The 16,893-nt window shown below is 44.8% G+C and overlaps 1 protein-coding gene across 5 annotated transcripts in view; it reads right to left on the reverse strand.

The window, feature by feature from the left end:
- Nucleotides 1-3,548: 3,548 nt before the first annotated feature.
- The window catches only part of Ints10 (integrator complex subunit 10), a 30,588-nt gene continuing 17,243 nt past the window's right edge, over nt 3,549-16,893 (reverse strand). For 2 of the 5 annotated variants that reach the window (XM_032918431.1, XM_032918430.1), the window contains exons 12-18: nt 16,216-16,368; nt 15,570-15,678; nt 11,518-11,597; nt 10,104-10,266; nt 8,920-9,013; nt 6,056-6,133; nt 3,549-3,940 (exon numbers count right to left, since the gene is read on the reverse strand). In XM_032918431.1, the coding sequence (XP_032774322.1) occupies nt 3,784-3,940; nt 6,056-6,133; nt 8,920-9,013; nt 10,104-10,266; nt 11,518-11,597; nt 15,570-15,678; nt 16,216-16,368 (834 nt within the window). In that variant the 3' untranslated portion in view covers nt 3,549-3,783. Of the gene's footprint in view, nt 3,941-6,055; nt 6,134-6,905; nt 6,984-8,919; nt 9,014-10,103; nt 10,267-11,517; nt 11,598-15,569; nt 15,679-16,215; nt 16,369-16,893 lie in introns of all 5 variants that reach the window. The other 3 variants (XM_032918433.1, XM_032918432.1, XM_032918428.1) reach the window with 2 other exon arrangements.

The raw sequence follows: 16,893 nt of genomic DNA on the forward strand, positions 1-16,893 counted from the left end.
TATTTTTATTCTGTGTGGTTCCAATGTGAAATCTCCCCCTACAGGTTCACACTGCTTGAGCACTGCTCCCTAGCTGGCTGGTGGTGCTGTTCAGGAAGGTTGCGAACCTTAGGACTTGGGAGTCTCACAGACATAGTGGGGGTCTTACAGCCAGGCCCCACTACCAGTTTCACATTGCTGCCGCATGCTTTCTCTGTCATAGACTGTATTGCCTCAAACTTTATGTCAAAATGAATTTGCCTCCCTTAAGTTGCCTTTATCAGATATTTTGCCGAAGCAATGAGAAACATAATGAAACTAGTCCTGAAGATTATATAAATAGTAACAAAGGCCATCATAGGGTTCCTAGGGTGTTACTGAATTGTCTTTTCCCCAAATGCATGTTGAGATCTCACAGGTAGTTTAGGTGAAGGTACAATGGAGTATAAGAGGTGTCCTTCTGGGAGGGAAAATGGCAGGAGACACAGGGAGAGACTGGAGCTAGGGAAAGTTGGTGACACAGGACACCAGAAACTCGTCAAAGGCAAAGGACTCAGTTCTGAGGAAGAGAATAATAAGGCTGTGGTGACCCTGAGATTGGATCTGAACCTTTACAACTGTAACAGACTTCTTTCTTGGAAGTTTCTTCAAGTTTGTTACCCTTTGTTAGACTACACTAGAACCCAGGGCCCAAGCAATGTGTGCAGGAGTGATGAAGAAAGAAAGAAAGAAAGAAAGAAAGAAAGAAAGAAAGAAAGAAAGAAAGAAAGAAAGAAAGAAAGAAAGAAAGAAAGAAGGAAGGAAGGAAGGAAGGAAGGAAAGAAAGAAAGAAAGAAAGAAAGAAGGAAGGAAGGAAGGAAGGAAGGAAGGAAGGAAGGAAGAAAGAGAGAGAAAGAAAATTGACTGAGTAATTTGTGCTAGTGTTAAAAAAGAAAAAGAAGCATGCACAAGAATGGGATAAAAATGTGAGAAAAGTGGGATGAGACCCTCTCTGCTGGACTCACTCTATGTGGTGTGACTACAGTCACATGGAGCTGCCATCTGTTCAGAAAACTCCCAGCATGGCACTTGGAATTTCACCATTAGGAACACATGGTCAAGCATCTCAGGAGAGGCAGAGGGAAGCAGCTTCCATGAAGATGTGCCAGTTAGCTACTGGTTGGTCGCTTTGACAGGGGGATGAGCTCTGGGCTACTTACCGTGGGAGTTGAAGACAGAACCCGGGGTTTGTGAGGGGAGGAGATTAAACCTGAATCCACAGGTCATGAGCTATCAACTCAGTGAGTGTGGAAATGGAGTCTCTCTTGTTCATAAGCATGCATTACTGAGAAGCTAAAAGGCTGTTATACCATTTATGTAATGTATATAATTTACATGGGCCACACTCATTATATTCTCAGTACTAGGAATTAAAGTTGGGGCTTCTGAACATGCTAAACCATGTTCTACCACTAAACTATACCCCCAGCCCTTGTGTGTCTGTTGTTAAGACTTCTATATGAATGCCTTCTTTCTATGAGCATACACTGGGATTTGCTGTTCATCAACCTAATAAAATTGACCTCATCTTTCCAGGTATAGTTAACACATCCTGTCTCTTGAAGGTCTCCCTAGCACCCCTTGCCCCCTTCCCTTCTTCCTTCATGTTCATCTCTAAATGTCTGTTTAATATCATCAACCCAGGCTTCTAGTCTACAGGGATCTAATGGGGGTCTCCCATGTGTCAAGTTTCTTCAGGTATGAAACAACACCCTTAGTTTCTGGTCTTCTTAGATAGCTATTTCCAAAGTACAACACGATACCAGCATGGGGCACTCTCAGGGAATCCAACAAAATAGTCTGGTCTCATTCTAACACCAAGGGCACAGGTTTCAAGCACAGTTCACAAGTCTTGTCACTTCAGCACCAAGACGGAACCTGTCTCAGATCCTCATGTGCTCATTAGACCTGTCTCTCCTCTCGGGGTTGTCACGAGAAAGTATGTGTGAAATACATGGCGTTAGGCCTGGAATAGAGCTGATGTTAGAATTATTAAAATTCAATAACTGACCAGTAAGAGTACAAGACATTCAGAAGCTAACAGCTGTTCCTCTGGTTTGGTCTATCAAAGTTAATTTTCACCCAATTTGTGAACTGACTTCAGCACCAGCACCCTCACCCCAGTTTTCTGTTCTCAGAAAAGCCACCCCAGCAGAGTCCGGAGCCACAGAAATGTATACCAGGTAAGGGTCAGGCTGTGGGAAAGGTCACACAGACAAACCTTATTTCTTTTACTTTTCCTTAAAACCACTGAGATAGTCTTTAGTGTTATCTCAAGTTCCAAACATAACAAGATACTATGTCATTACTATGTTGAATTTATAACGAGAATTTCTGCTCACACTGGGCTAAGCAGCGTTGCAGAGCACAGAAGCCAAACTCTGGGTCTCACCACGTGACTGCTGACTGCACCCCAGAACATGAACTCAGGCTCCTGGAGGTGTGGAGCTGCCTCCCCTGACAAGCAAGGCTCTGGGCGGCTGGCTCACCGGGGAGTTCTGCTCAAACATTAGAGCATCGATCTTCACGAGCCATTTCTTTTCATGGGTCACATACCACAAAGCTGCCCCTCGACTAAAGGAAAGATCTCCACTGTGCTCAAGGTGACCCTGCCATGTTACTCACATCTCAACTTGGCATCCATTAGGAATGTAACTTAAATATAAACTAAACTATGCGATTTTTATTCCTGTTTGATTAATGAAATATGGACAATAACACTCAAATCACGAAATCATTTTATATTTTTCTTCCAGATTACTGTCATTTATCCAGCATTGTATTTTAAAGGTACTCGCTGTGGCCCGTAAAGACTTCTCAACAGGAAATAAATAAATAAAGTAAAAAAACAGAAAGCCCTACTGACAGTCTATAAATACATCGTTAAATGTATGACACTAAACTAATGTGAGGTCAGGGCCAATTTGAACACAATGGCCTGAGTGACACTATTCAAATCATGACAGTTGATTTGGCAAGAGAATCTATGCCTCAGTAGTTAAGACCCAAGGTATACACAAGAGTGACCTTTGGAAGAAATAAGAATGCCTGATTTTTAGAAAACATCTGCAAAACCACCTAGTCTATGGCAGCACCTAGAACTCGTAATTCTGTGTGTGTGTGTGTGTGTGTGTGTGTGTGCGCGCGCGTGTGTTTGCAGTGCTGTATGGCTCCAGGGGCCCGGGAGAGTCCACTGAGCCACACTGAATTCCAAAGGTCCTAGGAGAGAGGAGGTCCCTGCCCTTGCTGTCTCCGCTTTTTCTCCCTGGCTTTTCAGAGACTGTAGAGTTCCGGCCTCAGGTGGCTCTCAGCAGGCACGGGACAGGCTCCAGTCCAATTTTGCATAAAATGAAAGGTCCCCGTGATCTTGCTGTGCAATACTTACCAAAGCGTCTCAATACAAACACACCCGAGTCACGGAAGACACACTCCGTTATGTAAATGTATAAAAACATCATCCCTCCAATCAACTGTGTTGGAGTTTTGCCCCCTTGCCATATGATTAGAAAAATAAAACAAATGCACCCTACTTGATACTAAGGTTTTTTCCAAACTTCAAACTTTTAGGATTTTTATTTACAAAATGGATTGACTCTTATTTTGTACAAATTAAAAAACCCGAAGTCTTAAAAATAGAAACAACTCCCTAACTCTTGGGATAACTTTGAAGCAACTAAGGGAGTTAGAACTCGGTGTCTTCCTTCTTCCCCAGCCCTGGTCTGGCAGCGCTTGTCCCAGCTGAGCTGCTGGTGGCCGGGAGGTCGATCAGGTCAGAGTCTGCAGGAGCAGGATCTTCTCATTAATGCAGAAGCGATGCAGGACCACCATCAGGTTCTCACCACAGCGGGAGACCTGGCGCTCCATGGCCAGGCGGAAGTCCTCCTTCACACCTTTGGTGATGCCTCTAGTGACTGTGTGGTGCCTGAGGTCAGCAAAAGGAAAGAGGAGACTATGGTTCAAAGCAGTACCATGACCTAGTGCTACCTGGGTAGGAATCCACCTGCCTCACAGCTAAGTGCAGTCACGCATTTACACCACATTTAAAAAGAAAAGCTGCAACCAGATAACCACTCCTGACACTCTTCTCAGTCTCAATCCTAGGCAGATAGCTTTCCTGCCCTAGACTGGGTCATTACACAGCCCAATGGTAAACGAAATGTCACCAGCTTCGCCTCTGAGCTCCTGAAGCTCACACAATGCAGTGCCCTGGGGAGCTTAAGATTCCACTTTCACCGGCCTCACTGTACAGGAGACCAGACCAGAGACAACAGGAGAAGGGAAGCATGCCCTAGTCACCAAGGGGCTCTGTGGCAGGCCTTCCTCCATGGCTGCTGGGTGAAGAGAAGCTCAGGCCTCTACACAGCCCTGGGGTCCCTGGGTGCGTGCAGGCCTATGCCCAGGGAGCCAGGGCAGGGCAGGTCCTCTGAGTGCCGTGTCCATCCAGACTCTTGTAGAAAAAGCAGGGCCCTGGGGCCCTGAAACAGAACAGTTCACAGGTTGGAGAGGTGCAGTCACTGCCTGTGAGGTTCAGGAAGAGCAGAGCTATCCGTGTGCTTGCTCACCTATGGGTGGGTTAGCGGGAGCAAAAGCCAAGAGGTGTCTAACTGTGCCCCAAGAGCCGTGCGTTAGGACGGGAAAGGACAAACAAAACCCCAGAAATAAGGACAACAAAATGAACAGAGGAAAAGAAAAGTCCAGCAAACTCAGTGGACTCAGCCACAAACAGAGGAGTTTGGCTGCTGGTTTGGTAATGTGACAATTTCAGACAAACGAAAGCTACCTCTGTTCTCCCCATTCCCTGACTCTCCCCCAAGTCACAAAGTTTTTAAGTAGTGAGAAAACTGAGGCTGTGGCTATCACTCTAAATGCTTGTTCTTCTACACCCCATTATTCTGTAGCAAGTGGGCAGCAGGCACAGCCCCACAGCGCGGCCCCGCAGCGCAGAGGTGAGACTGGCTGTGTAGACTGCTGAAAACAACCACTGTGCAACAGCCCGACACTTTAAAGGGCTTTGGGAAGGCAGCAGGGCCACAAGGAAACACAGCTCTGCGTGGACATTTCAAGTCTGGCTGGTTAACTCAGCTGGCTGTCTCTGAGGGTTAGGGTCGGGGCCTGCTGGGCACAGACTGATGCACGCTGCTCCATGGTGCCTTGAGACACTGCTAAGCTGGGTCCCTGGGCTGCAACCCAAAAGTGAGCCATGTGACAGAGGACAAACCCTCCCCTAACACTACAAAAGACACAACCAAGTGTCTGCTTGTCATGGTCCAGTGGCATTGTTCCCACACACCAACAGCAACACAACTCTGGGTGATGTCACTACAGACGTGCTCCACACGCAGTGACTGACTGCGCCGGGCCCCAGAGCCTGAGTATGCAGCATGGAGGTTTGAGTAAGTGCACGGTGTGATATCCACACTAGCATGTGCATGGCAGGTGTGTCCCTGGAGTCGAGTGGCACACAGATCTAACTAGGTCTTCTGGCTTAAGAACAGGGGTCTCTAGACTAATAAACGGCATCATTTTAGCTTATTAAATATTGCCAGTTCAGAAAGGAAAGGTCTGAAACTTCAAGGCAGGGAAAGACTGTGTGAATGTCTGTTTAGAGCAAAAAAGAAAGTCCTGATCATTAATATGGAAATCTACAATCTAATCAAAGTTTACTTGTGGCACATGTATGTCAACGTCCTTAAATATTCATGACCCAAACCCTTCCATTTTATCAAAACAGAATCGCAGCTTAGCACTTCCTCTAATACTCACTTATCTATTATCGCTAATACAGTTTTATCAACTTGGTTCCCTCCCCAGATCCATAATGATTTTTATATTCAACACAAACACACTGGCAACTCATGGAAAAAAAATTAAACATGTTACAATATTTACAACCAGATGGTTTGCCGAGGGATGCAGAACAAATTAAAAACAAATAAATAAAGCATGAAAAAGAGCACCGAGGGACAAAGAGCTGAAAACCATGGGCGGGAACATGTGGACGAACAGCACACTATGAGCAGGTGTTTCCACTTGGTACCTGTCAGCAGTCTGTATGCTGGGCTGAAGCACAGGTAAGAATTCCTGCTGCAGTAACCCCATGGGAGGGCTAGAAGGCCTTTAAAAAACAGCAAACAGCAGCATTCAAACACCCACACCAGCTCACCCTGCACTGCAAAAACAACACTCCGGAGAAGATACACGAGACTGGAAGCGGACTGTACAGAAACTTTAACCTCCACAAGCACCTGGCCGTGGTGTGTCTTCAGGGGCTGGGAGAAGCTGGGGGCCCACCGCACCTGCTGCTGGTGCCAGTCTAGAGGCATCTTGGCTGCTGGTCCCAGAGCTCTGCCCACGTGTGATTTAGATCAGTGAGGAAGAGGGAGCTGAGATGGGAGTGGGGAGGGGAACATCTGAGAAGGTCTGATTCAAAATCCAGCCTCCTTCACTCACTCTTCTCATGCCCAAGCGTCCAGGATGCACCTGGAGACGCTGGCTATCCACCTGCGGCAGGACTGAAGCCCTGAGCTGAGAGGCCTTCAAAAAGGGCTCAGAAGGGCTGGCAATGTTTTCAATAAAGAAAGGGTGAGTTTCAGATTTTGGGGGGAAACAAGGCTGGGAACCATGACTTTGCAGAATTCTGTAATAAAGATTTAGCACATTAGCTGGTTGTCACCCTTTTTTTTTTCCATTTTGATTCAGTCTAATGAAGCTATGGTACTGTGGACAGCACAGGAACATTTCTCTAATTTAACACAAATCAGAATAACATATCTATATAACAAATGAAGAACTTATGCCTCCTTTTGGCCTGGCACCAAGTGCCTGATATTTGTACTGTACCTGCTTGCATCCGAGATGCTACAACTAGGACGGACTCACAACCTTACCCCAAGGGGAGGAGAGGTACACTGCTCACAACATCTCTGCCACTCATCTGGAGGGACCACCCAAAAGGTCTGCAATGGCTTCAGAGAATTTGTTTGGAACCCAAAGGGAAAAGGAATATAGATAGTTTTATTCAAGAGTCTAATCACACCTCAGTCAGTCAAAGCTCTGTCTTATGCAGTTTGATTCTCTTGGTGTCACTTAGGTATAGATTATCTGAAATACAGATTTCAAACTCATATTAAGACCTCACAGAGAACATTGCTACAAGGTCAGATCTCTAGTTAACAATCCCTAGCCCTTTGTCCAAGCCAAGTCAACTGTGAATTTTAGGAAGCTTAGCTTCTATAGAAAGTTCAAGGGAATTTTGGTTAGGTTAATCAAGGTGGGAGAGCCTTGGAAAGCAGGATAGATGCCTCCTTGTACAAGAACTCTTCCAGGGACATCATGTGGGCAACTGCTATGTCCTCACCTGAAATTCCATGTCCTAGGGACTATATGCAGGTTAACACTGCTCAAACCAAGAGAAGAAGGGGAAAGGAGAAAGGCCCAGTACAGTGACGTCTGAGTTCAACTGTTGAAGTCTGCTGATCATTCCTTCACATTGCCACAGACATTCTCTTAGTTATGTGGCAATCCTCTGCAAATCAACCCTCTTTAGGGAGAGTTTGGCTCTAAGACTATCTGTAGTATGAGAACTTGAATGGTGGGTTATTGATGAACTAAAAAGCCTTGCTAAAGATATGCTAGCATAATCAATTTCAGAACCTAGAAGTCCCTACAGAATAAGGGTTACCTGGGGTTCCATATATACAAGCAACCTATTCTTACATATGAATAACAACACTTGGAACCATGCAGTTATATCTGCCACGCTTTGGTTCATAATCAAAGTAGTCAGTGGACTAGGGGAAGGGACAATGTCTAGGACAACTCAATTTAGCATCCTAGTCTACAAAGGTCCCCGTATACTCCTGAACATTTCCTTAGCTCTTCATTGGAACTGTTTAAGGCATGTGATATCATTTATAGGAGGGGAGCCCCCAGTCTTCTTTCTATTCTATAGGACAGGTCTACTGGGCCCTACTCCTGCTAGGGCACACTAAGGAAGGGATGCTCGCTATGGGCCAAATCCAACATAAGCATTGCTTACCTCTCTCCTCCAACACCCCTAAGACTCTACGAAGACAGAGCAAAGTAAGGACTTCTGCTTTTAATAATTAAACACTTGTTTCTGCCGAAACTGAGGGACAAAGCAGGTCTCCAGACTCAGCAATGCATTCTCCCTGCTCTGGGATCAGGCTCTTGGTGTATCTCTGACACTGACTTACAGACACACTGAGTATGTGGGAATCGAAGAGGGAAGTGTGCACATGGCTTTTACAGGAGAGAGGATCTATCAGCCAAACTGCAGTGTGGACTGAGGCGAGAAGCCGGATTTATGAGCTATTTACACATCACGAGTGGTCACTAACTTGGTGTTTTCAGCTAAGATAACCTGGGGTTTCTGTAGTAGCTTAAGGGTTCAGGGCGCACTGGGGATGCACTTCCACAGTCATTTTTGGAGAGCAGGTGTGTTTTGGAGGCACTAGAACCAGCTAATTCACTTTGTACTGCACAAGCAATGAGGAAGCTCAGAAAAGCTTAAGACAGTTTCTAAATAAAACCTGTAGATTCCCCCAAGCCAGTATGTCAGGCATAGCCTCTTTCAATTAAATCACTTTATGTCTGATCCGAAATGAACACTAAATTTCGGAAAGGAAAAGACATATAGAAATTGCTGTCTAGTAAACAATTTCAAAAGTAACAAAAATATCCCAATTTAATCAACTTTCCCCCAGAAATGTAGCTAAGAAATGCACGTTTTAAAGACACCCAGAACAAGTGGACCCTTGAACTGAGACCAGCTTGGAATCCTTCCCTTTACATTTCTGAAAGGCACAGAAATTTACAAGTCAGTCATGCAGCACTAGAACGGTGAACACAGCCCCGAAGAGCAAAGGATCATCTGCTTACTTGATCAGCATTCCTTGATTTGGGAGTAATTCCAGATGAATCTTCCCTCCTTCCTGGGTTCTTAAATAGGCAAATTCCTCCAGCATATCAATGTCTGCGGGCCACGGTCAGGTCAACCAACAGGTAACACGGTGCCTGTTCTCCCAGGTGAAGACCAAGAGCCTGCTTATCACCCCCCAACTCAGAACCATAGTCAGTTCCTGACCCAGACGCTGACTTTTACATTAACCAAACTGCCCTGTGAAAACGAACTCACTGCACAAGATCTGCCGGGCTGGGGTAACATCACATGTGACATGGGCGAGACTCATGTCCTGCACGGACTGCATGTGCTCAAGCTTCAGACCCATTGGACTGGAAAGCACCAGCACACGGTTTTCCCAGACAGAGAATTAAACAGATTCCACATGGCCATAAGAGCAATTTCTTAGTAAGAAATTAAAAGAGAAGCAGATAGTAGGAGTGGGGAGGGATGGTCTGGCTGACAGAATATGAGTTAGACAAAGATTATTTCCTCAGACCCAGCAGACAAGGTCTTTCAGATGTCTGAGAATCCAGAGAATTGCATACACAATGCTAGATGATGCATTCTTCTGGGGAAAGTTATGTAACTTTCATTAGTCTTAAAAAATAATAATAAAAACTGATGATCAGGCACTGGGACATAGTACACATATCCTGCAACTTGAGAATGTACTATGAAAAGCAAAGAAATGAAGGCCACCAAACCAGTGTGCATCCTGCATTCAAAGGTTGTCCTTCCCCTTACAAACATGAGGTCAAGTGCTGCCCAAGTCACAGAACAACTCTGCCTCATTAGCGACCTTTGGCAGCTGTGACAGTGCAGGCCCAGTGCTAACATCTGATCCTAGGGGCAGCCTCTGTCCCAGGAGAGGCCACAGGGGACATTTATTCCACAGATAAAGAACAAACCAACTGCTCTGGGCTGGCCAAGAACTCATGGGCTACTGTAACCGTAGGCATCTTGGCTCCTTGAACTATAGCTTTGAAACTTCATTTGACTTTTACAAAGCAACTGCCACAGCTCCATTTCTAATCCCCCCTCCCCTTCCCCCTCCCCCCCTCCTCTCCCTACAAATAGTAAAAGGAGAATAGATCATAGTGTATGATGTCCTTGTGCTAAACATTCAGAAGCAATTGTGCTTAGTCCAGAGGAAGGATACTTGTAACATAGCTGAAGAAGTTCTCATACTGGAAATTTCCTTGCTGGCAAATCTTACTGATGGCTTTCAGGAAAAGGTTCTCTCCCCGTGGCCACTCCTGTTGGAGCAGTACAATCACATGGCCCAGTGCCATGTCGTCTCTGTTGTCTGTAAAAGCTCTCAGCTGCAAGACAAAGTCTTATATAGAATAAATAAATCCAGGAAATATAGGCCATATCAAATATCACCTCCTAAAAAGGGGCGCCACATGCCAGTATATGCTATAAACCATTATTAATGAGACAATAAAACTGTTGTTGTTGGGCACTATATTCTTCTAAGGGGGGTGGATTCTAAAGAAGCCCCCAGGCTCTGAGGCTGCACACAGGTGACAAGACATGAACAGGTAAACTGGGAGGTTTTGAGTTTGAGACTCAGGGATAAGGAAGGTTGAGGATTCCTGCAGTGAAGAGAATAGGAACTTTGCGACAGGGTCTCGGGTATCATGGCTGGCCCTACATCTGCTAGCTGAGGACGTGTTTATCTTTGGGTCTTTCTGACTCCACTTCCCAGGTGCTGGGGTTATGGGTGTGCACGACCATGCCCAGTTTATGCAGTGCCAGGAACCGAATCCAGGGTCAAGCACTCTATCAACTGAGCCTTCTCCTCATCCTTAGAGACATCGTTTAAGGGGACAACTATGAGTGGAAAGATGGGCAAGAAGCCATCACAGAAGGGCTGGAGATGGCAGAGCTGGGAAGAAGGGAGGACGGCAAGCAGTAAAGTGTAAGCTACAGACAGGCCAAAGGTTTGCTTGACATGGGCAGCTGCACAAAGTCACACTCCAGAGGGCCTCTCAGGCTCCAGGTAGCTATAGTGCTTAGTTAGTGTGGGACTACTGCACAAGGCAGGACTACACAGTTGCCTTTAGCACACAAGCCTACTGAAATGGCTACACCACGACCCCAAGGCTCTATCCCACTTTAGCCAAGGGTTGTGGTTTTTTCAAGAGTCTTGGAGCTTTTCCAGTGTGCTACTGGGCTTCTGATGGTGCTGACCCTCATGTCTAAAAGAATTAAAACACTCATACACGGGCAGCCCCAACACTTATATTGCCTCCTTCTGTAGTTAATACATTCTGACATACACAACATCAAGGTTTACCATCACAGGGAAGGGAATTTGTCTGCCTGCCCTACTATTTCTTACCCATCCATTTCTCAAGGACGCGGATTACTTTCTACTCACCTTTGTCTAGTGCGGTTGAATCAAAAACAAAACCAAAACCCACTTGTTAATTCCTAGCCCACGAGCTTTTCCCATCTGCCTTGTAAAAGGACAACACAGTATGAACGAAGGCCTTAAATCACGCCAGTTCGTTCATCAGGAGCATTCAGAGGGACTGTGTTTCCTGCGAATCCCATTTCAAGCTCACCTTAAAGCAGGCCAGCATCAAGTGCAAGCAGTACGGCATAATAGCCTTGCTGGTACAGGGCAGAAGCTTCAGATCCAAACCTGCCACAAGACCAGATGTCAGTGAACGCTACCACCAAAGACAGCGTGACCACCGTGTTTTACATGTCCCTCAGTAGGATAACCAGTCACAGAATTAGAGAGTCAGCGACAACTATTCATTTTGTCATCATGACATTGGATTCTGATCTCTATAGAGTTCATTTCTCAATTTTCTTTCCTACTCTGTCAAATAATTACTATACTTTAAATCTGTACAATGTTCTATAAAGGGAATCTTACGAACTCAATGTGCTTGTCATTCAGCTCCTGTGTGTGTATAAATACCTGGTCTTCGTACATGTGCACCACATGTGTTCAGTACCTGTGGAGGTCAGAGACGGTGTTGGATCTCCTGGAGCTGGCTTTGCAGATAACTTACAAGCTGCCCTGGAGGTGCTGGGAACATAACCTAGGTCCAAGAGTACTGAGCCATCTCTCCAGCCTGGTCTCTCAGTTTTACAAAATGCTAACATCTGGCTTTAATTTTTCAAGATTTTAATACAAATACAAATACAAAACCATAGGGGATTCTTATATGGCCTTGATATCACCCTCGTTTCCTGCTCCAGGTGTAGACACAACTCCTATGCAGTGTGCATGTTCCTGCAACTCCTATGTAACCTGGATGCTTCTGCTCATTTGTAATTACAAACAACACACAAAAATGTCTGGCATGTTTCCAGTCTACTATGTCAAATGGTATCATAACGTATGTACCTTCTGCAAACTGGCTTCTGTATTGTACCCTCTGTGTTTCAGGTTTGTCTATGCGGAATTTCCAAGGTTACTAGGTATTCTGTTGTTTATACATACATGAAAGGGAGTCATTCAGTCACAGATTCCACGGCTGGCTCATGGGAGTTCTGTGTTCTCACTATTAAACACAATGTTTGATCAAACGCCGTTATACACGACTTCATGTGTACGTGTGGGAAAAACTTTAAGCAATGACTTTCAAATCAAGACTTTCAAATCAAGATCTCAATCTTTTTCATTATGGCCTGTGCTCTTTATCTCTTAAATCTTCCTCTCCTCAAGAGGCAAGAAGTAGCTAGAAGGAGATGTCTTTTTATACGTAGGGATCCTCTCTAACACGTGATAGATCTAAAATGAAACATGCATCATTTTCAGTATTTATCCTTTGAACTAGAGGGGGGATATTCTAGCAAAAAGAATTTTTCTTTGGAACTCATGACCCAGCCTGGAAACACTGATGTAAGGCAACGGCTAGGGATGAGGTTCAGAGCAGGGTAACGAGGTGAGACGCTCATCTCTGCTGACTGCTCCCTATTCACTCACTATCCGAAGCACAGGGACCATGTGTTCCGTTACCCTCGCTCAGGAGCAGTGCTGAACAGTTCTGGTTTCTGCAGTCCGGTTCATGCAGAACCATGCCAGCCTCAAATGCTCAGCTCTGCAAACAGTCCGTGTCCATTTGCAGCTGCTTCTGTTGACGTACTGTCCATACTTTACTTCTCAGACAGGCTGGCTGGTTTTTATTGACCTGAAGGATCTTACTGAGACTTCCGGATGCCACGTTTGTACTGTCTTTAGTTGCTACATAATCTTGTGTCAGTCCCTGCCTTACCTTCTCATTCTGACCGTCTCCTGGTGGCATTTTAAGTTTACTAACATCTCCTGACACTGTGCTCTGTGTAACCTGGGTCCTTCTCTAGCTAGAAGGCATGAAGATTTTCTTTCATAATTACTTCTAAAAGTTTGTAAGTTTTTTGTTTTTTGTTTTTTTTTCCGGAGCTGGGGACCTTGCGCTTGCTAAGCAGGCGCTCTACCACTGAGCTAAATCCCCAACCCCAGTTTGTAAGTTTTAATTTACATGTAAAATTTAGAACTGAAAATATCGTTGTGTAGTCTGAAGGTGGGGGGTCTCTTATTTTGCCTTTTACGCCCACTGAACCATAATAAAACCTTATCTTCAGCTTTCTGTTCAGCTCCATTATTCCATACCTCTGTCAATGCTACCCCACTACAGCTTTACAGTTGTGATCCTGATGTCAGGCTGAGCCAAGGCTACCAGTCACTTGTGTTTCTGTTCTAGAGATAGCTGGTATCGAGTCAGAGGGACAGACTGCTTCAAATGTATTCCAAGGCCCTTCCTCCAGCCCTATGCGTTGAGGCCTCCCTCTACCCACTCAGTCACTTTGCTGTCTTCATTGAGAATCTTTCGACCTGTCTGACTGTCTACTTCTCCTTTTTAAAGATTTATTTATGCATTTAATGTACATGACTGTGGTATCATCATGCACCCAGAAGAGGGCATCAGATCCCACTTCAGATGGTTGTGAGCCACCATGTAGTTTCTAGGAATTGAACTCAGGACCCTGGCAGAGGTCAGAGCTTTAACTATGAGCCATCTCTGCAGTCCGCTGGTTATTTCTTGATCCGCTGTTCCTTTGCCTATATTTTGCGCCCGCTGTCTTACTAATTATAGTTACATGACAAATCTTGTGACCAGCTGACAATGGCTTCTTTTTATTTTTCACTATTCTGAATTGTACTTCCACATATACAAAATTTCAACGTTTACACTCAAAGTTCTTACTTTTAAAAAATGCCTGTTGGGGTTTCGGTTGGGATCACGGGGATCTATGAATCCACTTGGGGGAGAAATAGCACTTTACCAGGACCGAGTCTTCTGATAAGCAACCACAGGGCGTCATCCAAAGGCTGCTCTCCTTCCTCTCAGAAGTCTCATATTCAGTGTGCAGGACCTTCGTGTCTCTCAATCTACATACTCGATTTTTTTAAACATCATTCAACTCATAACCAAACATGTCCATTTTCTAAAAGCTAAGCAGCATGCACAAACTTAATTGCTTTCCACATTGAAATGTTTTAGAAATTTTACTTATTAATTTTGGGAGCTTTCAGAAGGTCCTCTAGGCTTTTCTATAAACAAAAGCAAATGTGTGCTGTGAATTAAGAAGGGAGTATCATGGAGAGTCTTTTATTTAATTTTTGAGTTAAGGTCTGATTTTAACCTTGGCTGGCCTGGAACTTCCTATGTAGCACAGGCTGGCCCAGCGCTGACTCTTGAGATTAAAAGTGTGCACCATTATATACAGCTGGGTAACCCTGTAAAATTTCTATGTCGTCATTCTTCTTTGTTGCCTGAGCATGGGCTAGAACTTACTGCCAGGTGACCTTTAGTGGTGAGAAACAAACCTTTGTATGGAAGGAAGCATTCCAAGTTTTACAGTTAAAGGTGGTACCGAGACATTTCCTCCTCTGCCCAGTCTGCTAAAACTAGGTTGTGCCCATCGAGTTACAGTTAAAGGCGGTACCGAGACATTTCCTCCTCTGCCCAGTCTGCTAAAACTAGGTTGTGCCCATCGAGAACTTTCCGACTACATCTAGGACTTTTAATTTCTTGGCATAAAGTTGTTCACAGCTTGTTCCCTCACTGTTCTTCTGACGTAACCAGGGCATGTTATAGTACTGCCTTTTTATACCTGATATTGATAATTTGTGGAAACCATCTTCTGGATCAATCTTGTTAGAATGCTAGTAATTTTATGCATCTTTTCACAGAAATAGCTTGATTTTCCTCTTTTTTTTATTGTGTTGACTCTGCTCTAGTTATCATTTCCCTCTTCTACTTTCTCTATATTTAACTTACATACGTACTTCTTAGGTGCAAATTTATATTGTTAGCTACATATTAGTTTTTCAAGCAGTATGGAATCAGGTCCCCAGAGGAATCCAGTGACAGCCCAAGGGACATGCCCATTAGTCCCCTAAGCTTTGCCAGTGCTAAGCAGCACAGGAAAGCTGTCCTTGGGCGACAACAAACTCATGAAGTGGAAGTCAGGTTTGTAAACGACAGGACAAAGCCCTGAATTTTCCACACACTGTGGTGTGACCTCACTAGGAACTGTGACACGTCTCAGCACAGACCCTCAAACTCTGCGGAAACTCTGTGGACAAAGAGTAAGACCTCACTGCACGCTGTACCTTTTCTACACTTGGGCTTTACTTTGGACGGCTCTTCCTGCGACTTCCCTCCATCTTGTATGGGGAGCACCATGTAGCACATCAGATCCAGGACTTTCTCACATGTCATCTGCAGGAGACAAGGCCACAGGTACTAACTAACCCGAAGTGCTAAACTGAAACCAGTAAGTACGACTGCAAACATCTACAGCAAAGAGGCAGCAGTTTGTGCACATGGAGGTTTGTCCTCCATGCCCACTGTTCAGGGGTCACCAGTGAGTGCAGAGAAAGCAGTCAGACCAAGTCTATGAAATGGAGGGAACAATAATCTATTCTTCACCGTTAAAAAATACCCTTTGTATATACTGATAAACATTTATATTGCCTATCTCTAAAACTACATAGCAACTTTGAACACAGTGTGGGATACATGATGCCTTGTGTCAAAACTTAGAACAATGAATAAATAATACCGAAGCCCAATTTTAGGGACGTTATACTATAGAAACACCAAGTAAAACAAGATCACTGTGATTTTCAGCAGCAAATTAACCAACAGGGATGAGTGGTAAAGTCAAACTCAAGGAAGCACTGGCCTGAAAATCAGGGACAGCTCTCAGGGTGCTATGGAGCCTTTGAGGGTGCGGCTGAGCCTCCCAGTACTTACCCTGTACTCCCCCAGAGCAAAGTGACATGTTGCCAGCTGGATGAGTGCCCTCTGGTGTTCTAAAGTCCCCTGTCCTGAGATCTGTGGCTGCGAAAGGGATCCTTGGAGAGCCGCTAAGTGATGCAGACTGGCTATTGCCTTCTTATACTGACCCTTGGAAAGACACACAGGCAGAAAGCATTGACATTAAAACACACACACACACACACACACACACACACACACACACACACACACACACACACACACACACACAGAGTTTACTATGCAAGAAGCAGCAAGCATATGTAAAGCACTTACATGACCATCTCTGGAGGAAAGGGAGATTTAGCCAGAGAATCTAATTAACGCCAGATGAAGTTTAGAAGCAGCCACCCCTAGGAATCCTCAGATTAGTTCCAGGAATCCCAAGGACACCAAGATATGCTCAAGTCCCTAATATAAGATACCAAAGTGTTTGCATATAACCTGTATATACCCTCATATACACTTGCAATCACCACTAGTTTACTAATTAAAATAAATGCTACACTGTAAAATAATGACAAGGTGAAAGGCTGCACAGGTTTCATAGAGCCACAGTCTGTCGTTCAAATATTCCCACACTTGGTTTAATCTGCAGGTGCTGACCTACAACACTGAGAGGCAACAAAGACTTCCTGAACTCTTAAAGTAAAT

This window comes from Rattus rattus, chromosome 13 (genome assembly GCF_011064425.1).
Source record: "Rattus rattus isolate New Zealand chromosome 13, Rrattus_CSIRO_v1, whole genome shotgun sequence".
In the NCBI taxonomy this organism is placed as follows: domain Eukaryota; kingdom Metazoa; phylum Chordata; class Mammalia; order Rodentia; family Muridae; genus Rattus; species Rattus rattus.